At 44.7% G+C, this 27,884-nt stretch overlaps 1 protein-coding gene across 1 annotated transcript in view; it reads left to right on the forward strand.

The window, feature by feature from the left end:
• The first annotated feature begins 266 nt into the window (after window positions 1-266).
• The window catches only part of LOC126426533 (uncharacterized), a 71,973-nt gene continuing 44,355 nt past the window's right edge, over window positions 267-27,884 (forward strand). Inside the window, exons 1-5 of the mRNA XM_050088436.1 lie at window positions 267-526; window positions 8,831-8,897; window positions 9,083-9,271; window positions 10,533-10,729; window positions 11,462-11,692. Of these exons, the coding sequence (XP_049944393.1) occupies window positions 267-526; window positions 8,831-8,897; window positions 9,083-9,271; window positions 10,533-10,729; window positions 11,462-11,692 (944 nt within the window). The remainder of the gene's footprint in view (window positions 527-8,830; window positions 8,898-9,082; window positions 9,272-10,532; window positions 10,730-11,461; window positions 11,693-27,884) is intronic.

Here is a 27,884-nt window from a genome sequence, read left to right on the forward strand (position 1 = left end):
CCCGTACAGGGGAGACATGCTGCCGGCGGGGTGGCCGAGCGGTTCTAGGCGCTACAGTCTGAAAACGCGCGACAGCTACGCTCGCAGGTTTGAATCCTGCCTCGGGCATGGATGTGTGTGATGTCCTTAGGTTAGTCAGGTTTAAGTAGCTCTAAGTTCTAAGGGACTGATGACCTCATATGTTAAGTCCCATAGTGCTGAGAGCCATTTTGAACCTAAATGTATGGCCTGACACGCTTTGTCGCTTACATGATGCCACTCTCACCATGAACTTCATGCCCTCCTGCGCGCACCGCCAGCTGCGGCGCCAGCACTGCTGTGGAGGCCGTGGCTGGCTGGCTGGGTGGGGAGCCGGCTGCTGGCTGCGGCCCCGCCTCTGCAGGTCTCCTCTGGAGGCGGGCTGGTGGCTCCCCACCCAGCCAGTGGCCACGTGGGGCCCACGGCGGCAGCTCGCCACAGCACTGCCCGGCCGACACGTGCACCGCTGCCGCTGCCCCGTCTCGCCCCCAGTGCTGGAGACTTCCGAGTAAGCACTGGCTCATCGCACGTTTATGTGCAGTACACTGGTGGGGATTGGTACGCAGTGAGGCAATAAGAACAATTTATTTTCTATTTTCTTTACTTACATATGTACGTTTTATACTCATTGTGTAGAGCAATGTTTTCCCAGACGTTGCTTCATATGAGTCTAAAAAATTCAGCTTGTACAGTATTCTGTCCAGCAAGTGCCTCAACATACGTGTTAGTAGACATACCATCCCTGAATTCTACTTCACTGAACTCGATGTTAATAGGCTCTCCTGGTACAGTGAGAATACATGCATTTATACACTGCTCCTCTTACATTCAGATACCAGCACCTCAGTCTGTCTGTAGCAGTCGCTAAGATGCAGTATAAATCATCCAAATTCCCCACACTTGAAAGTTTTATTTAAATGCGCATATCCCCTGAAGTTGATTCAGTCATAGCTTCCCTGTACATATGCACTGTTGAAACCCTCCTCCCATACATTTTAATGTCGGTTGGTGATTGTAATGCACCACACTCTGTTGTCATCTACTTCTTTGTATACTCCCTCATGCTGCAAAGATAGTCCTGTGATGCCAAAAACACGTCGAAAGTTTTCTATTTCTACAGCCATCCCAGAGTCACTGTCGGGTTCTGGACCTACACTGACGCTTCTAGATAGACTAACAGTCACAGTATATGTGTTGGTGAAAAGCAGTACACTTCTGCTACTTAACTGAGACTTGCCGACTTGAGGAACTTCTGATCTCTGTGTGAAATAGTTGAAAGACTGCAGGTCTGATAAATCTGGAAGATACTCTGTGGCTTGTTGCTGCATTCCAGCTGGAGTTCATTGGCCTGGTGTAAAAATACATACGTATTGCCGAGTATGTTTGGTTTTTCGGCCCATCCCTGCTGACTGCACTTTGTGACGTTCTTTTCACTACTTTATACAGACCTGAAATGGTCTTTATTGGGCGAGAACAGTGTCGGGGAGGGGAATGTAGGGGAATTGGAGAGGGGAGGGAAGGGTGAGTGGATGGGAAGGCGACATACGAGGTGTGGCTAGAAAAAACCGGACTAGTACTGGTGAAACAATAAAACAAATGCAATAAGGCTGAAAGTCGCGTGGCCTGTCACGTGACTCTCGCTCCGCCTACTGCTCGAGTTTCATCTGCCTCCTGCACTCAGTCTGCCCGTGGCGTCTGTTTTAAGTAGTTGACGTTTTGTCTGTGCGTCGGAAAATGTTGAGTGTACAGAAAGAACAGCATGTTAACATCAAATTTTGTTTCAAACTAGGAAAATCTGCAAGTGAAACGTTTGTAATGTTACAACAAGTGTACGGCGATGATTGTTTATCGCGAACACAAGTGTTTGAGTGGTTTAAACAATTTAAAGATGGCCGCGAAGACACCAGTGATGACACTCGCACTGGCAGACCATTGTCAGCAAAAACTGACGCAAACATTGAAAAAATCGGTAAACTTGTTCGACAAGATCGCCGTTTAACAATCAGAGCAGTGTCTGAGTTAACAGGAGTTGACAAGGAAAGTGTTAGGCAGATTCTTCATGAAAGTTTCAACATGAACAAAGTGTGTTCAAAAATGGTTCCAAAGTGTCTCACAATTGAACAGGAGGAACGCCGAAGAATGATTTGTTCTGACGTCCTGGAAAACATTGAAAGTGATCCCACCTTCTTACAAAATGTTATTACTTGCGATGAATCGTGGTTTTTTACTTACGATCCCGAAACTAAACGCCAATCGATGCATTGGAAAACTCCTGGTTCTCCACGACAAAAAAAAGCACGAATGTCAAAATCGAAATTCAAGGCAATGATGATTGTTTTTTTTGACATCAAAGGGATTGTGCACATTGATTGGGTACCAGAGGGACAAACAGTGAATCAGCATTACTACATTAGCGTCCTGGCTACCCTACGTGAGCGAGTACGGAGAAAACGGAACGATTTGTGGAGAAAAAAGTCATGGATCCTTCACCAAGACAATGCCCCAGCTCACAGTGCGTTGTCAGTGAAGACGTTTTTGGCAAAACACAACATTCTCATCTTAGATCATCCACCCTACTCACCTGATTTGCCCCCCTGTGACTTTTTTTCTTTTCCCTAAAGTCAAGTCAGCTTTGAAAGGAACTAGATTTGAGACTGTTGAAGCAGTAAAAGAAAAAGCGACGGAAGTAATGTATGGACTTACCGAAAATGATCTGCAGCATTGCTATGAACAGTGGAAAATTCGTATGGAGCGGTGTAGAGACCGATAAGGAGAGTACATTGAAGGAGATGACATGAAATTGTAAATAATTGTAAATAAATGTTTTTTCCAGCATCAGTCCGGTTTTTTTCTAGCCGCACCTCGTACAGATATGTGTCTGCTGTAATATGACACCGGAAGAAAAGTACTGACGGATCCTGCGGCAGCGATTTCGCTCGCAGTCCACTGTGGTCCTGTGATACAGTGCCTCACTGCAGTCTCTTAACGGATGAACGCAGAAAAGGTTTCTAGATATGGGAGTGGAACGCAAATTTCATAATAGCAGAACCCCTTACTTTGCACTCGACAGCGAGTGTTCATGAGAGACAAAGGTATCGCCAGGAGTGCGACAGAACGTAATCTGACAGGCAGGATGAGCTGATGATGCTGTGCTGTACAGGGATGTCTAAGTGTTGAGTGACTGAAGGAGGGTACAAGATGACTTAAGCAAAATTTCTAGTTAGTAAGATGAAGTATAGTTAGATCTAAATGTAGAAATATTCGAATACAGAATTAGCAGCGCGCTGCTTGACATTCACGTCGATGAAATATCTAGGTGTGACGTTGCAAAGGAATGTGAAATGAAATGAGCATGTAAGGGTGCAGCGGAGAAGGTGAATGCTCGACTTCGAGTAGGAGAATTTTAGGAAAGAACGGTTCATTTGTAGAAGACAGAATATATAACACTAGCACAATCTGTTCTTGAGCACTGTTTGAGTGTTTTCGAACCGCACAAGGTCTTATTAAGGAAAGACGTCGAAGCAATTTAACTGTGCAGCCAGAGTTGTTACCTGCAGGATCGAACAACATGCTAGTGTTATGGAGGTGATTTGTGAACGAAAATAGGAACCCCTGTAGCGAACACGATATTATTTCTAGGAAAATTATAGAGGAAATTTAGAGAACCGACATTAGAAGCTGACTGCAGAACGATTTCACTGGCGTCAACGTCCATTTCGCTTAAGAAGCACTAACAGAGAAATTTCGGTGTCTGTGGAGTCATGGCGAAGAAGTGGGATCTAGAGAAGATAAGATCCAACAAGGAACAAATTACAGAAATGCTGTCACTTGAGTTTCTAAACACATTAAGAGACAAAGAACCACCTGATAATGTCAACGAGTACTGGAATATGCTGAAAGAAGAAATCATTAAAGCAGGACAGCAAAATATAGGATATGTAAAAGGGAAAAGGGAAAAGAAACGATAGGTCACACAAGAAATGATTTCGAATGTGGAGGAGAGAAGAAAATTTAAAAACAAGAACACTGAATATGCAAGAAAGATGTACGGAAGGTTAAATAATGAACTGAAAAGAGAAACAGAGCAGGATAGGAAAAAATGGCTAAGAGGAATGTAATGCAATCGAAGAACTGGACAGGAAGGGAAGATACGACTTACTGTACAACAGAGTAAAGACTATGACATGGGTTTAAAACAGAGCAGGAAGTGCTACTATGGAAATTTTGAGTAAAGACGAAGAGGTAGTGTACAAAGATCGTGACGATGTCCTCCAGCGATGGGAAGAATATCTAAAAGAGCCATATGACACAGATCGCAAACCAGAAACTGTGGAACTTGAATTACTCAACAGTGTAAATGATGACCAGAAAGGAAGGCCCAATCATCATAATGGAAGCAGTAATGTCTGGCATAACTGCAATGAAAAATGGTAAAGCAGTAGGTACAGATACGGAGAGAAATATTAAAATGCTAGAAACAAGATGAAATAAGGAAAATATTGAGTTTATGAATAAAATATGTGACAGTGGTGAATGGCCTGAGGACTTTCTGACAAAACTAATGATTCCATTACCGAAAAAAACAAGGAATCAAGAAATGCAGTGAGCACAGGACAATCAGCCTCATTTCACATGCAGCCAAAATGATGTTAAGAATAGTTAATAAGAGACTTTAAAAATTAATGGAGGAGACTCTTGGCGAGGAGCAGTTTGGCTTTAGACGGAATACGGACACCAGAGATGCAGTGGGGCTCCTACGACTCTTGGGAAAAAGGTTTATTGAAAAAGGAAGAGACCTCCAAATGTGCTTCACCGATCTAGAAAAGGCATTTGACAAAGTGGCTTGGAACAAGCTGGCGACTGTAATGAGAGAAAAGAGAGTGGACTGGAAAACCAGAAGACTCATTATATCTTAACCAAAAAGCCTCACTTAACATGAGAGGAGAAAGTACAAACTGGATCGGACTAGGAAAAGGACTAAGACAACGATGCTGTCTTATCACCCACCGTTTTCAATGTCTACTTGGAAAATATGATTGCCCAATGCACATTAGATGACAAAGGAGTAGAAATTGAAGAAGAGTAGGGTGTTTGAGGTTTGCTGATGACATGGTCCTTCTAGCCACAGGGGAAAAAAATTACAGGATTTAGTGGACACCATTGACGCCATTATGGAATGAATATTAACACAAAGAAAACAAAAGTATTGGCACTAGGAGAAAATAAAGAAATAAAAATTATGGTGAATGGAGAAATATTGGAACAGGTGCTAAATTTTAAGTATCTTGGAAGAAGGATAGACACCGACTGGAAGTGCACTGCAGAAATGAAAACAAGGATAGCAATGGTAAAAGAGGCATTTTATAAGAAAAGGAGAGTTTTCTGCAGCAGTGTGGACAGAGAACTGAGGAAAAGTTAAAATGTTTTATATGGAGTGTTCTTCTGTATGGCCTGAAACATGTGTTTTGAGGAATAAAGACTGAGAAAGGCTGGAGGCTTCTGAGATGTGGACATGGCGGAGTATGGAAAGAATTAGTTGGATGGACAGAGCAATAAATGAAGAGGTATTGAGATGAGTGGGAGAGAAAAGACAGTTGCTAGATGTAATAAAGAGAAGAAAAAGAAATTGGATTGGGCATATATTAATAAAGAATGACGGACTGATAAAAACAGTTGTAGAAGGTTATGTAGAAGGGAAAAGGAAGGAGGAGATTTCAGATACTGGATGACATAATGGACGGTACAACATACAGCAGCCGTAAGAAGGAGGCAATGGATCGCAGAAAATGGAGAGGCAGAGGACCTGCTAATATAGCATACGATTGATGATGATGATGGAGGCATAAAGAGAGTCGCTTTTCCCTCTCTGTATTTACGAGCGTAACAGGGAAGAAAATGACTAGTGATGGTGCAAGGAAACTTCCACCATGCACCATATTACGACTTACGGAGTATGTGTGGAGTTGTAGATGTACATCTGCATCTACACCAGTACTCCGCCTGACACCCGGCGGTGTGTGGCGGAGGGTTCTTCTAGCATCACTAAGTGACAGTCTCTTTAGTGGGCTTGTCGCTTTGTCTAGGTGTTCTGCAAACAAAACAAAGTCTTCCCTGCAAGATTTTCTATTTGATCGTTCCTATTTAAGTTGGCCCTAATTGTAATACCTTGGCATTTAGCTGAAACGGCACCCTTTCGATTTGTGTGACTCATCGAGTAAAAGAAATTTAACGAGTTCCTTCTAGTTCTCCTGTGGATGGCATAACACTTTTCATTATTTAGAATCAAGTGCCACTTTACGCACCGCACCGGTACACTCTCTAAATCATTTTGCTATTGGTTTGATCCTCCGATGACTTTACTAGATGCTAAAAGACAGCATCATCTGCAAACAATGGCTGCTCAGATTGCCTCCTAAATCGTTTTTATAGATTAGGAACAGCACAATGACTACAACACTTCCTTGGGGAAGGGCAGATATCACGTTTGTTTTACTCGACGACTTTCGCGAACTCTCACCAGGCAAACAGGAATACGGCAGTCATCCGGATGAGAGGCGTCACGCCACGCTTCCCGTAGTTTGGCCGTCCTGCGGCAGACTTCCGCTGCGCTCGTCGTCATATTGAGCGCGCGCTCCCTGCGACGCGCACTGCTTCTGTTTGCTCCCCAGTGTCGACAGCGGACAATGCAGCCGGCGGCCGTAATTGCCACAGTGGCAGCTCTGCTTGCAGCAAACGGGACCTCCTCGGTGCTGGATTGCTTATGCTGGCACATGGACAAACGCCCGGCGTTCAGTATCGGTGAATATGTGCTACGTTTGCAGTACTGTCACCGTCCCGGTAAGTGCTCTTTCGTGCTGTACGGATTCATAAGACGTTATGCACAGTCCACTTATCAAACACTCACAGGCGGCTTGGCTTACATACGCTGTTATTAAAAATTATACGTTTTCTGCCTGGCAGTAAAGGACTACGTTTATTATGAGGACGCTCAGCTAGGTATCCACTCTTAAGGAATATGTATAGAAATGACATTGGTGTAACAGGGTGACGAGAACTGAAGGAAAGTGATGGCGTGCAACCGAATGCGAAACAGCCTGTCGTGGAGCTTATCGTAAAACTGGCTGTCCTTTAAGGCGTTGCTGCAGGTAGTGTTATAATATGTTTCATACGCACAGAAAAGACAGACATCTGGAGGTACTATTCATCTGGTGGTTCCAGGTGGTACGAACTGCTATGTCACACACTTTCCAGGAGCGGTAGCTTGTTCTTTAGGAGTATGATTTCTATGCTCAGCCTAGGAATCAAGAAAAAACACCTATTTTGACGAGCTATTGGCCAAAAGCAGTGATCATACAACAGCTGTAGTTCTCTTACGTCTGTTCTCCCACCCTTGTTTGCTGTGGCGTAAATATTCCCTACGGCCCCTGCCAAAATTACACACACGAGAAAGAATCGAAGGACGCAGAGCAATAAATAGCGTTGCAGCCAATTTACCGTCTGGTTAATCAGTCGGCATAACTGTATACGAATGCGAATTGATAATAGATGATCTTGATTGATCTCTCTTGGTAACTCCAATTTCCAGGGTCCCTTTCATGTACGTTTCCTCTTCATATGCCGACTGGCTGCAGTTGAAAACAAATTCCTTGCTCAACGACGGGGTAAATTTACTTATCTCATCTACAAATATTTCGGTCGATCCTGTAGTTTGCTGCGCATCGTCCAGTTGACGTTTTCTTCGAAATTTGATTATCTCACGTCTCACACTTCTGTAGCACTGTTTGACGTCATGCAAGCCTCCACTGCTTCTTTTGAAATCTCTGTAATGTATGTCGAGCATCCTTGAAACGCGCAAGTGAGCCTTGTCCTCCGTTGAATGTCTGTAGTTTTCCTTACACACTAACGGTCCTATTTCTGCAGGCTTGTTCAAAATATGTTCGTAATTGTTCTTTTGCTATGCTGTCTGCGATTTTCCAAGTACGTGATTATGTTTAGCATCCGCTCCTTGGACAACGACTGTCCTTCACTACGTGTGACTGGAAACGGGAGCTGCGGCCCTCTGTGCGACAGCGACGATGAAGTACAGCACACCTGTTTCAGTACAACTTTCCAGTGCCGTGCACGTATCGCCATCACTGCACTCCTCTTGTACATTGTTCGCACGACACCACGCATTCCACTGACTCATGCGCCACTTCTTTCTCACTCAACGAAATTTCTTGAGTTCCTTTCTGATCAAATCTCGACTTTGGCTACTGTTTCTGAAGATATAACGCAATGTTTGCTTTGTTTATCGGCGCCATTGCTCTGCTTTGCATCAACAGCACTAGCACTGTAGCACTGTCGTGAGTTACTCGTCAACTAAGCAGTTCAGCCACGCTCCGTAGCCTCGTGCTGTCGACATCATTTGACAGCTCCAGTCCCGCCCCCTGTTGGCATCATCAGCCAGTGTTGTGTTAGCATCGTGGGCAATATGTGGGCCGCCGAACGCTGTCACATCTGACATGCAAGTGCATGTCCGGCTTGTGTCTTTACCCGTAGCTTACAGCATACACGGAAAATAAAATGGGTTATTCGTAGGAGTTGGCCAGGAAATCCAAATGTTACTTTTACAAACATTTACATTAAAAGAGCTGCAGGATGCCTTACTTCGTCTTTTTCACCTTTGCTTTACCTCGAGCTGAGGCAGCGGGTTTTGTACTTCATAATTCCCTTCGAAGCTATAAGGTGTGTCATCCAGAGCGATGTACGCCCGCAATCTCATTCCTCTACAGTAATTTTTATTTTGTGCTGAGATTTTCTTTTCCGCCAGTGTATCTGTAGCACCTTTGCCCCCGCTCCTCTCTGCTGAAGGAACGATCATCAACTTCCTCACGGAGGTTCAGAAGAGAAAGTGAACGTTATCAGACCCCAGGTAATGCTTTCAGACATACACTTGCTATTTGAACAAGTTAAAATATCACACGATAAAAACTAAAGATACAGAAAAAATGATCTCATACGACGCAGAATCGAAAGACGATTGTTTCATTAGATAAAACCAGCTGTTTTCTGGGGCTTATAGAGTTTCCAGACTTATAGAGATTCCAGGCTGTGGCTGGAGTGTGTTCCCATGGCCGGAGAACGCGAGCGGCCCGCGGCGCGAGTCGTCCAGTGCGGGGGTGGGGGCCGTGGCCCGCTGCGTGGGAGGCCGGCCTGCCTGCAGCCAGACACACAGGTCTGGGAGTACGTGGAGGAGGCGCGCCAGTCGGCCGTAAACACACTTTCGCTTAATCACAATAGGAGTAGTTTCCTTTCGTTACAGAAATTGTCAGGGAAAGTCCCTCAGTCATTGGCAGTAACTGAGGCATTATTCCAGTACTGGAAGCTTCAAGTATCGCTGCACAGTTGACGGGGACAGGCTCTCGCTACAATACATCGCAGGTTACGGAGAGCGCCAAGTGAGTCAGTCGGCCCTCAGACACGACGAGGCGGAGGTCTCCGTGTTGGGTCAGGAGCGTGGACTTCCCTCTGTACGAGTCAATTACGTTTATTGATATCAGGTGTGCATTACTCGAACGTTCGCAGTGGTTATTTACAAGTGGCATACCGCAATGGCATCCCGATTTTTCGGTTAACAGTAGCAGCTGCCCGCAGTCCCATCAGAAGCGACTGTTTGTATGTTTACAGTGTCGGTAGCCACACCGACGGCGAGAGACGTCGTCAGAATTAGCAGTCTCACTGGGCGGGTACGGAACTTTCAGAATGTTTACCGGCGAGGTCAGCTCACCGCCGAGGTAGCCTCAGCTGGACTCCCTTAGCGAAGCGGATCTGACGAGTGAAGCTGCGCGGGCTAACCGTCTGTTCCTTCAGAGAGACATTACGCTTTCTTCTTTCCTTTTGCTTCATTTTGCAGTCTAACTCACTGCGGGTTTTGTCACACATTTGCTCAAAAAGACTTGAGTCCCTCGTGAGGGAATGAGCAGGCAGAATATCTTTTGTGTGTCCAGAGATTCTGCCGTAATCTTTCTGGCAGGCGAGAACTGATCAGCGCTTTTTAGTGCAAAGCCACTCTCTGCCACTCTGTGCCTTCATTGCTGCTTTTTTTGCGGCGAGGAACCGTATGTCAACGGCACTTGCATATCGGTCGACAATTTAAGTTCGGTTATTTCTAAAATGATCTGAACATTTGATGAGTACTTAGCTATTACATTTGTTCTCTCCCTGCTCCGTAAGCGCTGAACGTTCCCACACAAGTACAAAGGGACAGAAGTGCAACTACTGCCTCGGAAGTGTACAGACCAACGAATGGGAGCGCCTCTGCTACTTACCTAACGAGATACCCTGGGTAAACACGGCTACAGCTAAGAGGAAAATACAGCTCAAAGGCGGATCCCAGAGATTAAAGCGAGAGGAGAGTGGTACGCCGATTACATCATTGGGAATTCCAGCTTTTCAGGCTGCAGTTATTTGACTGTGACGCAGTACTTGGCAGGTAGACTGTGATGAGACAGGCTAAGTGTGCGGCGCTCCAGGGGATGAGAGTACAGAATGCCTGGGGTCATCATTCACGGCCCAGCCTGGACTGGAGATCTGAAGTCACCAGGAAAGGCTCCCTCCGGCTGCCGCTCCAGTCTGGAGCGCCCTGCCGCCTGCAGGTCAGCTGTCTCTCGGCCAGCCTGGAGTCTCCTCTCCAGCCCCGCACTGCCAGCTCTGACGCCAACGTGAGACTGTATCTGCTCTGGCGTTCTGCAAAGATCTATGAGCATGGGTCCATATGTCTTATTCCCAATCTCGCCAATCAAACCAGTTAACGATAAGTGTGATTTTGACTTAAATATTACTGTCTGGGCCTAGCCAGGTACATCGCACGTTCCTGTGGTAGCGGTGCTAACTCTGTCAAGCTGGGGCAGAACAGCATAGCTGACATGCGACATTAAATTATTTTGTCGAAAGGATGTCGAAAATATCGCAAGCGAGCTGTCTCAAGGACTCAGAAATGTAACAGCTGCGATCGGTGTAACCAATTACGTATTGTATACCGAGTGGCTCCCCGTGAGATGGGCGAGAATGCAACGTGGCATTCTCCGCTCTGCTCAGGGCCTGGATGCACGGATCGTCCACAGCGATGCTGGAATCAGAACTTCGGCTCATACGGAATGACGGCACACAGTGTTGTACTGTCGGCGCAGCTCTGCCCGCTCCCTCGTCAAGGGGAGCCGCAGCAGTGGCCGCCGTGCTGACAGTCGGCTGACTTGTTGACCTTTTGCTTGTAAAAGTGTGCAGCACACCTCACGCAGTGTCGATTATCGTTGGCTGCAGCTCTCTTAGTGTCTCACTTTCAGTAGCTGCTAGGACTGATGTGCATATGAGTAGCCCCTGGAAGCTCGTGAGTGAGTGCAGACCTCGAGGTGACTGAAGAACGTTTTGCAGTTTGGTCACCGGAGCTCGTAACGTGCGACAGCCTGGAGCAGCCTCCCCCCGCGTGGTCAGCTGCGCAGCGCCTGGCAGACCGCCTCTGGGACTCCGGACTGCCGCCGCCGCTGCCGCCAGCAGGTGGAGCGGAGGAGGGAGGTGGGTGCGCCGGCGCCCTGGCGCAGCTCCGCCCCCTCACGTGGCGCGAATCCTACGAACTCTTCTACGAGTTCAACTGCCGGGTCGCTGACGACTGTATTGACTCCCGCTGTGTACCGAGGTATGTAGACCACTCGACGCCATTACTACTAACCGTACAACTAATTCTTTCCTTAAATTTATTCTCAATGCTGTCACCTACTTTTCCTATTGTGCGATACTACCTGTCAATAAGGGCACATTTGTGAGACCCAAAGAGGAAGCGCGCCAATACCTTGTGCCGCCGCCTCTTCTGTTGACACTTTCCACCGAGCAGTCAATGGAATGTGCGTCGTGGCATACGTCTCTCTCCGCTCGCTGTCTCCGCATATCGCTACAGCAGACAATAAATCATCTGATGATGACAGTCAAAGACTGAAAGCGGTAACTAACAATAAAAGCTTTTCATCGAGACTGCTTGCCTTACTAAAATTGAATTTATATTCCTATTTCCCAACCGTATTATCAAAAATCAATAAAAGTACAGCGTCGTTTGGGATGACAATAGCTGTAGCTCGATATCGTTGTTAGCTGTAAATTAGTTCAAAAGTGAACAATAAACACTGCAAGTGGCTAAATTAATTACTTTTCGAAAGAAGCAATTATAGAGCCAACACCCTGCACCACCAGATTACAGTAATACTCAACAACATTTGCTGTATATACGTAATTAAAATCTCTAACATGGCAGCAGTCAGCAACAGTAAAATTATGGAAGCCATAGGAATCGAACAGCCAACCAGTGGCACGTCAGATGTTTATTCACACTTTTACCTTGCTTCACTGTTCATTGAGCCACGTGGCTATACCTTAGCATTTATATGGGTCATTTTAGTGTTGACTGAGCTTTATGACCTGTTTTCTCTTTTCACATAATAAGTTTACACACGTTACTACTTCTTCCAAGGAAGAAAGGTTTATATCTGTTTAAACCTAGGTAAGGATTCGAATAAACTTGTGAAGTACAACTAGCTGGTGCATGACTCCCATTCTGCCCATACATCATTAACTTATAGTAAGACAGTGACATTCAAGCCAACTTTTGCTTCAAGGATCATGAAATGGCATCACGGTATTACCGCCTCTAGCCTTCGTCAACTCGGCGGGGAAGAGAGTTCCGGAAGTTTCTTCAGATACGCAGCATCTGCCCGAGGCCTCCCACTGACGCGTCAGATCCCGGCTGCCACGTCTCAGCTGCTGTTCCAGACAGTACCGTACAACGTCTGCGGCTCTGAGACCGGGTTGTCAAGTGGTCGCCTCAAGGTGCTGTAGGGCGCCCGAGTGTTCGTGAAACCGGGAGTGTATGCACGCAGCCCTGGGAACACGACTGTGTGTGTCATCTTCTACAATGCAAGAGTCCAGAAAATAGGGCAACACTTCGTCACCGACAATGTTGAAATAAACTTGCTGGTTCAGGTACACATTAACCTTGGTGACTGAATCCAAGTCGCGGCGACAGACACACCCCTATGACACCATGGAACCACCAGTGGCTTGAACTGCATCCTCTATAGGCCGTCGGTCCCATCGCCACCTCCATAATTTCAGAAGAGGCGAAATCGCGCGACTCGCGTGACGCACCTCCACCCAGCGACTGTCCGTCTCTGTGTGGTTTGGCCCACTCAAGACGCGCAGCTGTGTGTGTTTGTGTGAGCGGCGGCCGCTGACTCCAAATGTCGAGTCTGTGCAGCCGCCTTCCGAACGATTGCTGGGCAGCTGGTTCAGATGGAGCTGCTTTGCCAGGCATTGGCAATTTGCGTCTCGTTTGAAACCGATCGCCAGTCACTTGGAGTGACACTCGTCAACAGCCCTGTCGGCTGGGATCTTTTTACGCCACTGCCTCACATCACTACGAGTGGTTCACCATTCGTTGCAGGTACTTGGACAGCCCACATTGATAGACCAACAGATCGTGTAACTTTACTAGTGGTGTGGTCGTGGACATGTCGAAATGCAAAAATTCCTTTCTGCCACTTCTCGACGCAGTTGACCGCCCTGATCCCACGCGAGCGACTGGCACGTGCACACCGCGATTGTCACCTCACCGTCACCGCTGACGTCAACGGTGGAGCGTCACGTGACCGCCTGGTTCCTCCCCTGCAGCACGGTATCCGGCCCTCCAAAGCGACCTCTGTGCTCAATTAAGTGGAGGCATAGCATTTCGTCTGATGAGATTAGTTCATGCTTTCTAGAAGGTCTGCGTTTTGTACACTTTTAGCCAACAGTTAATTCGTCTATGATAAGCATCACATGGGAAATAACATGCTGTTGCTGATGTCCGTGTCTGCTATTTCCAGTTTGGCTGGTATCTCGGTATTGCAGATGACGTGCAGCTACATGAACAACGGCATGTGCTACTATGGTATACATGTCTGTTATAACGTTCTAAGCAAAAATAACACATTCCCAAAAATATGCGTATCCCAATGCGATATTTTACTCTGTACTCTGCATAAGAATAAAGGAAACCCGCTGGTGATAATGAAATATGGCTGAAATACGTATCGGTAAAAAGAGAAGAAACCGTGTTTGTTCAAGGTTGAATCTTTTCAAATTTTTGTTCTTAAATCAAAGACGAGATAAAAAAAACTGAGATTTCATGTAGAGAAATCACCTCAAGATGAATACCTACTCACAACATTCCAGGAAGCTGTATGAAGCGAAGAATCTGAGGATACAAGACGGAGGCCTGGCTGTCGCTCTCGTAGGGCCGGCAAAGACGAGGTCACACTAATTACAAGACGCACAGGAGCGAAGTGGCCGGGGAGACGGTCCAGTATGTGCTACTGCCGGAAAAACCCTCTACCACGCACTTCGCAGCGGTTTGCAGAGTATGGAAGTGGAAGTTTATTTAGATACTACCAAAATGTTATTTTTACAGCCTTATGACTGAATATTTACTTTCGCACAGGAAAAAACATGATATAGGAAAATATATTGTCCCAAATAATATATGATCTCAAGCACATGCACCCTTATTTATTGTGTAATTACTGCTTCCATTCCCTTACAGTTTGCATCCTTCAGCTTTACCTTTAGTTGCCCACATTAAAAATGGTGTTACAAGCAATTTGAGTGAGTGAGGTGCAGGAGTTTGAACTTTCTTCGACGTACTGTTGTTGTTGTTGTGGTCTTCAGTCCTGAGACTGGTTTGATGCAGCTCTCCATGCTACTCTATCCTGTGCAAGCTTTTTCATCTCCCAGTACCTACTGCAACCTACATCCTTCTGAATCTGCTTAGTGTATTCATCTCTTGGTCTCCCTCTACGATTTTTACCCTCCACGCTGCCCTCCAGTACTAAATTGGTGATCCCTTGATGCCTCAGAACATGTCCTACCAACCGATCCCTTCTTCTGGTCAAGTTGTGCCACAAACTTCTCGTCTCCCCAATCCTATTCAATACTTCCTCATTAGTTATGTGATCTACCCATCTAACCTTCAGCATTCTTCTGTAGCACCACATTTCGAAAGCTTCTATTCTCTTCTTGTCCAAACTATTTATCGTCCATGTTTCACTTCCATACATGGCTACACTCCATACGAATACTTTCAGAAATGACTTCCTGACACTTAAATCAATACTGGATGTTAACAAATTTCTCTTCTTCAGAAACACTTTCCTTGCCATTGCCAGCCTACATTTTATATCCTCTCTACTTCGACCATCATCAGTTATTTTGCTCCCCAAATAGCAAAACTCCTTTACTACTTTAAGTGCCTCATTTCCTAATCTAATTCCCTCAGCATCACCCGACTTAATTAGACTACATTCCATTATCCTTGTTTTGCTTTTGTTGATGTTCATCTTATATCCTCCTTTCAAGACACTGTCCATTCCATTCAACTGCTCTTCCAAGTCCTTTGCTGTCTCTGACAGAATTACAATGTCATCGGCGAACCTCAAAGTTTTTATTTCTTCTCCATGAATTTTAATACCTACTCCGAATTTTTCTTTTGTTTCCTTTACTGCTTGCTCAATATACAGATTGAACAACATCGGGGAGAGGCTACAACCCTGTCTTACTCCCTTCCCAACCATTGCTTCCCTTTCATGTCCCTCGACTCTTATAACTGCCATCTGGTTTCTGTACAAATTCTAAATAGCTTTTCGCTCCCTGTATTTTACCCCTGCCACCTTTAGAATTTGAAAGAGAGTATTCCAGTCAACATTGTCAAAAGCCTTCGACGTACATGACTTTATTATTTATTATTTAAACTTTTGCAAATCCCGTAAACGTTAGTAACGTCTTCACACTACGACATTCAGTAAACAGATAACCGAAGATTTCCGCTGCTCGCCTGGCATTGTCCTCGTTATATACCAGAGTAATTTGATGTTATTCTCAGATATGTACATACTACTCACACAGCTGATACTATCAGCTGGTCTAATGACATTTCTCAAAATATTGCAGTGTTCTCTGTAATTATCTCGAGTTGATGGCTCTTGATACTGCTGTATTCCTTGGTAATATTATGCTTTTAATATGTGTTATTCTGACGCATTGTGTTTTACACGCTTGCTGTTTGTCACTTTTAAAAATGGACATCTTTTTCCTGGAATATATGAAACGAACATACGTGAAGTATTACATCTTACATCCAACCTGTGGCCACTGGTAACGTCTTAGGAGTTGACTGATGACTTCGCCGCAGCTGGGTAGGGGCTCATAATGACGGCCGGCACAAGTCTCTCGAGTTCGGCAGACTCGCGCTGTCAGCGCTGTTTCCCCTTCGCTGTGTGACCTCGGTACGGTGGAGGTTCACTGGGCCAGTGGCTGTTTGCACGAAGGAGGCAGTCGAGCGGTCTACCGTCGCGATTCTTTAAAATGAGTGGCAGTGACAGAAGAGAGCGAAGAGGTTTCCCAATTCATATACGTTACAGGTAGTGCATATCTACTGTGAAACGACATTAGATGTACATGTACACGGATGCGCTGCAGATCACACTTAAGTGCCTGGCGGAGGGTTCATCGAATGACCTTCACAACAATTCTCAATTATTCCAATATCGAACAGTGCGAGGAAAAACGAATTCCTATACCTTTCCCTGACAGCTTCCGTTTCCCTTATTTTATTACGACGACCGTTTCTCCCTAAGTATGTATGCGTTAGCAAAATATTTTCGCATTCGAAGGAGAAAGTTGGTGACTGAAATTTCGTGAGATGATTCTGCCGCAATGAAAAACGCTTTTTGATGTCCACCCCAAATTCTGTATTATGTCAGTAACACTGTTTCCCCTATTTCGGGGTAATACAGAACGTGCAGCTCTTCTTTGAACTTTCTCAATGTACTCCGTTAACCCTATCTGGCGAGGATCCCACACTGTGCAGCGGTACTCCAAAAGAGGGCATACAAGCGTAGCGCAGCCAGTCTCTTTAGTAGATCTGTTACATTTTCTAAATATTCTGCTAATGATTCGCAGTCTTTGGGTAGCCTCCCCCTCAATATTACGTGTTCTTCCCAATTTAAGTGGCTCGTAATTATAATTCCTAGGGTTTTAGTTCAATCTGCGGGCTTTAGATTTAGTGACTTATCGTGTAACCGAAGTTTAACAGATACCTTTTAGCACTCACATGGAGGTCTTCATTATCTATGATCAATTGCCACTTTCCAAAATATACAGATATATTTTCTAAATCGTTTTGCATTTTTGGATCTCAGATTGTTACGAAATCATTTATATAGATAAGGAACAGCTGTGGGTTTATAACACTACGTTGGGCAACGCCAGAAATCACTTCTGTTTCACTCGATGACTGTCAGTTATAAGGAACTGTGACCTCTCTGACAGGATATCACGAACCCAGTTAGCTAACTTAGGTGATATTCCATAAGCACCCAATTTCAGTAGAAGCCGCTTGTGTGGTACAGTGTCAAAGGCCTTTTCGAAATGCTTGTCGATAGCACTCAACACTTCGCGCTTCACAAGAATGATGTTTTCTGAATCCGTCTTTGCTGTGTGTCAATAGACCGTTTTCTTCGAGGTAATAAATAGTCCTCACACGCAATATATGTTCCTAAATCCTACTGGATATCGACGTTAATAATATGGACCTGTAATTTATTGGATTACTCCTTCCACCGTTCTTGAATATTGGTGTAACCTGTGCAGCTTTCCAATCTTTTCATACGGATCTTTCGCCCAGCGGACTGTTGTATAAGGTTGTTATGTATGGAGCTGTTGCATCAGCATACTCTGAAGGAAACGTAATTGGTATACAGTACGGACCGGAAGACTTGCTGTTATCAAGTGATTGAAGTTGCCTCACAAATCGGACGATATCTGCCTCTAGGTTACTCATCTGGAGAACTGTTCTTGATTCGGATTCTGGAATATGCAGAAAGAGTTTAAAGATTTGATTGACAGTGAAACAGGATAAAATCACGAATGTCGACAAACGAGATTCCCTGTTTTGTACATCAAAAAGCACTTTGTGCTAAATTTGCAGTCCTTTGGCACATGGCGAAATTGGAAGAAAGCATAGTATAATTGCTGAAGTCACACGCATCTTCCGTTTTCAGCTGCAACGGTTTTCAGTGAAACTAAACGATTCCTATGGAGACTTCATATCGTACTGCAAACTTTGTAGGTTATGTCGAGAGACATACCTGGAGCAAGCGTTTAATTTTTTGACAGAAAAAGGAATGCAGGAACGAAAATTAAAACATGTACAATCTAGAGCAGATTTCACATTTTAACTGGACTTGACTGCACACTGCCCACAGTAATGCACTGCAAGCTAACTTTTTCTTCATGTGATGCATTTAAAAAGAAAATTGCGTTTCTGGAACGGACACATACTGACAAAGACAGTCGAGTTCCCTAAGATCACTGGTGTTAAAGGAAATACGGAGTTTGAAGAATACGTTGTGGTCCAGAAAGAATTACAAGCGTAGCTTTATAAAGTTTTTGAGATTTTGAAAAGTTTGTTTACATTAGCGCTTCATTGCGTATTAAACAGATTACGTAACATCAGTGCTCTTGTGCCAAGTTATGCTCTTCATTTGTGTAAATTTTTCTGTCAAAACATGTCTAGCAAATGTGATGTTTGCTGTAGAAATCTGAAGGCGGGGGTGTAAAGACTGTGTAGGTTATGGTTTATTGGGGCGAATGTAGCGGCGAGGAAACTGGGTAGATAAAGACGCTCCTCCATGGCAACGTATGTTATGTAGAAAGGACAGAAGAGTAACTGAACATGAGGCAAGAATTTGTGCCCTTAAGGCTGAATTAGAAAACGCGGACTTGGAATTATGTAGGCCAAGGGAAGAAACAGGGACGGGGCGCTGGGGAAAGGTAGAAGCAAAAAGGGAAACTGTTGAAAAAACTTCGAAATTCAGTTAGTAAATCAGTTTGCCTTGCTATCAGAAGTAGTGGAGGAAGGGCCTCATCCAGATGTAGTTGAATGTATTTTGAAGCAGAATATTAGCTTCAAGAAAAAAAGACACGTAGGGACCAAATCAGAATAGGAAAAGAAAATTATTGCTTCTAGTTAACAGTCAGGGCCAGGAGCTTCAGGAGGAATTAGGTGCAGCGTACCAGGTCACAAGTTTTTTGAAAACAAATGCTAGGGAGATCAGGTAATTACAGTTGGGGCAGCAGGAAACAGCCTGCGGTATGAATCCAAGGTGTACTATTGCGAGAGACTTGGATGAAATAGGAACGTGAACTGGCCGCACAAATGTGGTGTCTGTGGAGGTCTTTCAGCGCCATGTTCGGTCCTGCGTAAACACTGCTGTAGGGCGTGTTAACACTCTGGCTTGCTATCAGAAGTAGTGGAGGAACGGGAAGTTCCAGATACCGCCAAAACCTCACATACGCGATGTTCCTGTTGACACTACTGGTAGGTGAGGACACACTACGCATGGCCTGCACCTAAATAGGAAGGGGAAAGATAAGTCAGCTTCTCTATTAGCAGGTACTGGGGGAGCCTCAGTCACACGAGGGTGACCCCTGTGGTTAATGGCACCAGGTAGACAGGTTTCTTATGTTAAGGTCAAAGTCCAAACAGATAACACTCAAGAAAAATAGAATAAAAGAAGCTCCATGTACAGTAAATAGGGATGAGCTAAGGGTAGTATCAACTTACCTCATCAGAATATCAGGGGAATAAAAAATAAAGTAGATGATCTGTTAGTATGTGTAGATGACCTCACAACTAACAATGAGATTGATATACTTTGTCTGAACACCATGTAACTGTGGTGATGGATAGTGTCAGTATAAATTAGTATAATTTAGCCTCTTACACTTCCAGATATAGCATGGACAAAGGAGTGGTTGCCGTTTACAAAAACAAGGATATAAATACAAAACTGGAGAAGTAAGCAAATTCTGCATTGATCAGCACTTTGAAGTTTGTGCATATAAACTACAGCTAGATAATGTAGTGTTGATGGTAGCAACAGTGTACAGGTCCCCATTAGGAGATTGGGAGCTACTCATAAAAAAGTTTACGCTGTCAATCAGCCAAAAACAGGAAGTTATTAATCTGTGATGATTTCTATGTAAACTTTCTAACCAGTTCAGATGGGAAAAGTGTAAGTGTTATTAATTACATATAGAATCAGCTATCAGTTTCCCTACACATATAGCTCAAGACAGTAGCGCTTTAATAGATTATGTATTTGTACAGCAAGAGGGTGTAAAACTAACATATGCTCTCCCATTGATAAATGGATTATCAGCCCATGATGTACAATTGATTAAATTAGAAAACACAGCAAGGTGTACAGTTCAGAAACCATGAAATAAAACTGTACGGTTGCTCAACCCAGTGTTTATTGAGCACTTCAGAGAAAACTTAAGAAACGTTAATTGGGGAGATGTATATAATGAGCCAAGTGCACTTGTGCCCGGGCATCGCCCGTGAGCCAATGTCTTGGCCACCCCTTCTCTAAGGATTTCTCCCATTTCTACACTCCTCATTTCTTTCGTGATTCCTACAAACACTAACACATGTACTTGCACTGATAAATAATTAATATACAACCTACTGGTCAATTTTGATTAATGGGATTAGGCCACGTTCCATAGCGTATTTCTGTGCCAAAGACTTCGTCCCCTAAATCTGGAGGCACCACCAGAGACACTACCAGAGGCAATAAGCACTGAGACATCAGTACCTCAACGAAACGTGAAAAGAAACCTGTCCGAGATTTCAATTTTTATGTATTCTAGAGCTTCCAGCAGATAAGGGCAACGCTACAATGCTAATGAAATAACGAACCTACTGCAGTATAACTGGCGTTGTATAACAACCAGGAAGGTACAGGGAGTTCAAAAGCAATACTCCAACAGCAATACTTTGGGAAATGCATCAGCTAGTGAAAGCCTCCTCGATTTCTCCCACAGACTATAAATGTCTTTTTAAATCAGATCTGGTCCCACCAAGATTGTGTGGTGTACCAAAAATTCACAAACCCATCATTCCATTAAGACCAGTTGTTAGCGCTATGGACTGTTCAACAAGCATGGCTGCCAAGCACTGTGCAAGCCTTCTACAGTCCTCTGTAGCAAAAAACGACATATAAACGGTTTAGTTCATTTATGCAAAAAATAGACTCCTTCATGCTGAGCCCATCACATACTAGTCTATTTAAAAGTTCTATCACTGCTTACTAGAAGAAGGGATCGGTTGGCAGGACATATTCTGAGGCATCAAGGGATCACCAGTTTAGTATTGGAGGGGAGCGAGGAGGGTAAAAATCGTAGAGGGAGCACGATGTCACATATAGAAATTACACTCTTAGGCAAAAAAAGGAACTATCTGAAAGGTCCAGAAACTAATAGATGTTCTGTACATGAACAGACAAACAAGAGGATGACTTATTCGAGAGAGAAGCTTCACAGATTAAGCAAGTCAATAATGCGTCCTTATGTAAGCAATGCATCCTGACTTCAACAATTTTTCAGCTTCGCATTGATGGACAGAGTTGTTGGATGTCCACCTGAGGAACATCATGCCATATTTTGTCCAAATGGTGCGTTAGATCCTCAGAATCTCGACCTGGTTGGAGGTCCCTGCCTATTTGCTCCAATTATTCTCAATTGGGAAGAGGTCTGGCAAACTTATTGGCCAAGGTAGGGTTTGGCAAGTGCAAAGACAAATAGTAGAAACTCTCTCTATGTGTGAGTGGGCGTTATCTTGGAAAAAAATTAGCCAATGATGGCTAACCTAGAAGGGCAGCAAAATAGGGTGTAGAACACCATAGGCGAACTGGTGTGCTGTAAGGGTGCCACAGATGACAACCAAAGAGGTCTTGCTGTGAAGACAAATGACACCCCTGAGCGTCAATCCAGGTGGTCAGACCATATAGCGGACGACAATAAGATTGGTATCCTACGACCATCTGGGGCATCTCTAGACTCTACTTCGGCCGTGAATCTCATTGACTGTAACAGTCTTCTATGATGAGCTTCACTTCTAATTGAGCCCCAATGTCCAGCAACGATGTGTCTGGAGATGCCTAGGAGACTGGGGGGTATCAACGTGACTGTCGCCCACCATGTCCCAACAAGCGGGAGTGATGGTCTGGGGTGCCGTTCACTTTCATAGCAGGACCGCTTTAGTAGTCACCCACACAGCAGAGCGATATGTCCACGTCCAGTTTTGTTGCCCGTCATGGGAAGCCATACTGGCCTTACATATCAGCAAGGTAATGCCCGCCCACACTCAGAGCGATAGTTTCTAAATGGTTCAAATGGCTCTGAGCACTATGGGACTCAACTGCTGAGGTCATTAGTCCCCTAGAACTTAGAACTAGTTAAACCTAACTAACCTAAGAACATCACAAACATCCATGCCCGAGGCAGGATTCGAACCTGCGACTGTAGCGGTCTTGCGGTTCCAGACTGCAGCGCCTTTAACCGCACGGCCACTTCGGCCGGCGATAGTTTCTATTGCTCGCCAAACATACCTTGACTAGGAAGGGCGCCAAATCTCTCCCCAACTGACAACGTTTGGGGCATACCGGGCAGGGCACTCGAACCATCTCGGGGTTTTCATGACTTAACCTGCCAGATGGACATGATTTCGAACGATGTCCCTCAGGAGGACATTCAACAGATGTGCCAGTAGATGTGAAGCCGAATAACTGAGGCGGACCAAAGCGTTACTGACTTCGCTCAGTTCGTGGCGCTCTGGAATGAATCATCCAGTTTTCTGAAACTGTATTCATTACAACATTACAGGAAACACACTCAGCACAGTTACAATGGAGTTTTATATGTAAAACTGGAAGGAACAGCTCATCAGCCCAGCAAGAAAAATCACTATCGTTGGTTTTGTTATATTTATGACACTCATACTTCGTTATATTGCCTCATGGACAAAAAGAACACAGAATTTCTAAACTTTCCGAATGATATTAGTTACAATATAAAATCCAGTATAGAAAAAGAGAAAGAAGTTGAAATATTTTAAAATGTAGGGCTACTTAGAAAATCCACAGATGTTAGGCACAGAAGGTTTGCAAAAACCTCATTCACACATGTGGATACATTCACAAAAATTCCAGTCATTGTCCCAAAATGAAAAGAGCAGTAATGAGAACATTGGTGGGCTTGGCTTAAATAATGTGTCGCCAGAGTAGTTGGAGGAACGCTCCGACCATTCAAACACTACATTCAGAAGAAATCATTAATATGAGAAAGAGATAAATAGGGCAATAAGTCCATAAAGGTATGGAGCTTCTCGTGAAGAAGAAACAAAGGTTTACTCCCATTCGTAAAAGCAGTCATGGTTCACATGATCAGAGTACGAGGAATACATAGTATTGATGCAGTGTTTATACCAATTACGAAGGATCGTGAATATTTTGAACACTGTAAAGAATGTACGGCCAGCACTTACCACAGGAGGAATCTATAAATTGTCTTGCACACACAGTCAAGCACACATGTGTATTACAAACAGAAGTACTCATTTCTGGCTTAAGGAACAGAAGAGCAGTTGTCATCTGCGAAACAGCAATAAATCGGCAATACAGAACCAATATTACTGTGCTTGAATTTACAGAGAGAGCATTCAAATTCCAAAGCACGAAAGCCACTTTAACGGAAAGAAGAATGAGAGAAATTAGACTAGTTGCTGGCCTCAGTGCTGAATACAGAAACCAGCGCCAAGTGTTCCCCAGCAGAAGCTCGACAACACACGCACTCGTGACTCTGCGCTCTTAAGCATCCGTCTGATGACATCACAGGCCGACTGTGGCAGGGACCGAACAAACAGTTCAGCTTGTAGAGTTTATAGAAGTTTCAAACTGCTGCCTTTTCAGCCTCTGAAGATGTCTCCAGCATTTGGAGACGAAACGTTAGAGACCTTTCCATTCTTTTTTTTTTTTTTTTTTTTTTTTTGAGTCATCTGTCTTCTCATTCGTTTGATGTGGCCCACTACAAAGTCCTCTCCTATGCCAGCCTCTTCACCTCAGAGCAGTACTTGCGACCTACGTCCTCAATTATTTGCTGGATGTATTCTCCAATTTCGTACCATGGAAGTCATTCCCTGATGTCTTAGCAGATATCCTATCATCGTGTCCCTTCCACATATTCCTTTCCTCTTCCATTCTGCGCAGAACCTCCTCATTCCTTACTATGTAAGTTGACCTAATTTTCAGCATTCGTCTGTAGTACATCATCTCAAATGCTTTGATTCTCTCCTGTTCCAGTTGTCCCACAGTCCATGTTTCACTACCATTCAAGGCTCTGCTCCAAATGTACATTCTCAGACAATTATTCCTCAAATTAAGGCCTATGTTTCATACTAATAGACTTCTCTTAGTCAGGAATGCCTTTTTCGCCGGTGCAAATCTGCTTTCGATATCCTCCTAGCTCCATCTGTCATCGGTTATTTTACTGCCTAGGTAGTAGAATTCCTTAATTTGATATACTTCGTGACAATTAATCCTGATGTTATGTTTATCTCTGTTCTCATTTCTCCTACTTCCAATTCCTTTCGTCTTTCTTCGATTTATTCTCAACCCATATTTTGTACTCATTCGACTGTCCATTCCATTCAGACCATCATGTAATTCTTCTTCACTTTCACTTTCAGAATAGCAATGTCATCAGCGAATCGTATCATTCATACCCTTTCACCTTGAATTTTAATCCCACTCCTGAACCTTTCTTGTATTTCCATCATTGCTTCATCGATGTACATACTGGAAATACGGGCGAGACGCTACATCCCTGCCCACATCCTTTTTAATCCGAGCACTTCATTCTTGGTCATCCACTCTTATTGTTTCCCTCTTGGCTTTTGTACATATTGTGTATTACCTGTCTCTCCCTACAGCTTAACCCCGTTTGTCTCAGAAGTTCTAACACGTTGCGCCATTTTACATTGCTCAACGCCTTTTCCAGGTCGACAAATCCTATAAACGTAACTTTATCGTTCTTCAGTCTTGCTTCTATCAGCGACAGCAACGTCGGAATTGCCTCTCTGTTGCATTTACCTTTCCTAAGGCCAAATTGATAGTCATCTAACTCATCCTCAATTTTCTTTCCCATTCTCCAATATATTATTCTTGTCAGAAATTTGGATGCCTGAGCTGTTAAGCAGACTGTTCGATAATTGTCGCACTTGTCAGCTCTTGCAGTCTTAGGAACTGTGTGGATGATATTTTTCCGAAAGCTAGATGGTATGTCGGCGGACTCATACAGTTTACACACCAACGTGAATAGTCGCTTTGTCGCCAGTTCCCCACAATGATTTTAGACATCCTGATGGAAAGTTACCTATCCCTTCTGCCTTATTTGATCTTGTCCTCCAAAGCTCTTTTAAATTCTGATTCTATTACTGGATCTCCTATCTCTTCTAAATCGACTCTTCTTTCTTCTTCTATCACATCAGGCAAATCTTCTCTCCTAATGGAGGCCTTCAATGTACTCTTTCCATGTATCCACTTCCTCCTCCTTTTTTGACGGTGAAATTCCCACTGCACTCTTCATGTTAGCACCCTTTGCTAACAATTTCACTCAAGGTTGCTTTGACTTTCTTATGCGCTGACTCAGTCCTTCCAACAATCATTTCTTTTTCGATTTCTTCACATTTTTCAGGCAGCCATTTCGTCTTAGCTTTCCTACACATCCTGTCTGTTTCGTCCCTCAGGACTTGCATTTCTGTATTCCTGAATTTCCCTGAACATTTTTGAACTTCCTTCTTTCATCATGGGTAATAAAAGAAATACTTCAGTTATTTTTTTATTTCCCATGGTTTCTTCGCAGTTACTTTCTTTGTACCTATGTTTTCCTTTCCAACTTTTATTATTGTCCTTTTCAGAGATATCCATTTCTCTTCAAGTGGACTGCCTACTGCGATATTCCTTGTTGCTGTATCCATAGCCTTGCAGATCTTCAAGAGTATCTCGTCATTCCTTAGTACTTCTGTAACTGACATATTTGCGTATCGATTCTTTTTGACTTATCTTTTAAACTTCAACGTACTGTTTATCATTACTACACTCCTGGAAATTGAAATAAGAACACCGTGAATTCATTGTCCCAGGAAGGGGAAACTTTATTGACACATTCCTGGGGTCAGATACATCACATGATCACACTGACAGAACCACAGGCACATAGACACAGGCAACAGAGCATGCACAATGTCGGCACTAGTACAGTGTATATCCAACTTTCGCAGCAATGTAGGCTGCTATTCTCCCATGGAGACGATCGTAGAGATGCTGGATGTAGTCCTGTGGAACGGCTTGCCATGCCATTTCCACCTGGCGCCTCAGTTGGACCAGCGTTCGTGCTGGACGTGCAGACCGCGTGAGACGACGCTTCATCCAGTCCCAAACATGCTCAATGGGAGACAGATCCGGAGATCTTGCTGGCTGGGGTAGTTGACTTACACCTTCTAGAGCACGTTGGGTGGCACGGGATACATGCGGACGTGCATTGTCCTGTTGGAACAGCAAGTTCCCTTGCCGGTCTAGGAATGGTAGAACGATGGGTTCGATGACGATTTGGATGTACCATGCACTATTCAGTGTCCCCTCGACGATCACCAGTGGTGTACGGCCAGTGTAGGAGATCGCTCCCCACACCATGATGCCGGGTGTTGGCCCTGTGTGCCTCGGTCGTATGCAGTCCTGATTGTGGCGCTCACCTGCACGGCGCCAAACACGCATACGACCATCATTGGCACCAAGGCAGAAGCGACTCTCATCGCTGAAGACGACACGTCTCCATTCGTCCCTCCATTCACGCTTGTCGTGACACCACTGGAGGCGGGCTGCACGATGTTGGGGCGTGAGCGGAAGACGGCCTAACGGTGTGCGGGACCGTAGCCCAGCTTCATGGAGACGGTTGCGAATGGTCCTCGCCGATACCCCAGGAGCAACAGTGTCCCTAATTTGCTGGGAAGTGGCGGTGCGGTCCCCTACGGCACTGCGTAGGATCCTACGGTCTTGGCGTGCATCCGTGCGTCGCTGCGATCCGGTCCCAGGTCGACGGGCACGTGCACCTTCCGCAGACCACTGCCGACAACATCGATGTACTGTGGAGACCTCACGCGCCACGTGTTGAGCAATTCGGCGGTACGTCCACCCGGCCTCCCGCATGCCCACTATACGCCCTCGCTCAAAGTCCGTCAACTGCACATACGGTTCACGTCCACGCTGTCGTGGCATGCTACCAGTGTTAAAGACTGCGATGGAGCTCCGTATGCCACGGCAAACTGGCTGACACTGACGGCGGCGGTGCACAAATGCTGCGCAGCTAGCGCCATTCGACGGCCAACACCGCGGTTCCTGGTGTGTCCACTGTGCCGTGCGTGTGATCATTGCTTGTACAGCCCTCTCGCAGTGTCCGGAGCAAGTATGGTGGGTCTGACACACCGGTGTCAATGTGCTCTTTTTTCCATTTCCAGGAGTGTACATTGTGATATGAGTCTATATCTGCTCCTGCGTATGCCTTACAATCCACTATATCTTTTCGGAATCTCTGTCGGACCATGATGCAATCTACCTGTAGTTCCCCATATCACCCAGCCTTTTTCAATTATACATCCTCCTCTTGCGATTAAGAGTATTCGCTATTACTATTCGAAATTTATTGCAGGACTGAGTCTTTCTTTTCTCTCATTCCCTACCCCAACCCCATATTCTCCAGTAACCATTTCTTCCACGTTTTCCCTTACAACTGCTTTCCAGTCTCCCATGAGTAATGGAGTTTCATCTCCCTTTACCTCCTGTATTACCCTTTCAATACCTTCATATACTTTTTTCTGTCTCTTCATCTTAAGCTTCCGACGTCGGCAT

The sequence above is a fragment of the Schistocerca serialis genome, chromosome 11 (assembly GCF_023864345.2).
Source record: "Schistocerca serialis cubense isolate TAMUIC-IGC-003099 chromosome 11, iqSchSeri2.2, whole genome shotgun sequence".
In the NCBI taxonomy this organism is placed as follows: Eukaryota; Metazoa; Arthropoda; class Insecta; order Orthoptera; family Acrididae; genus Schistocerca; species Schistocerca serialis.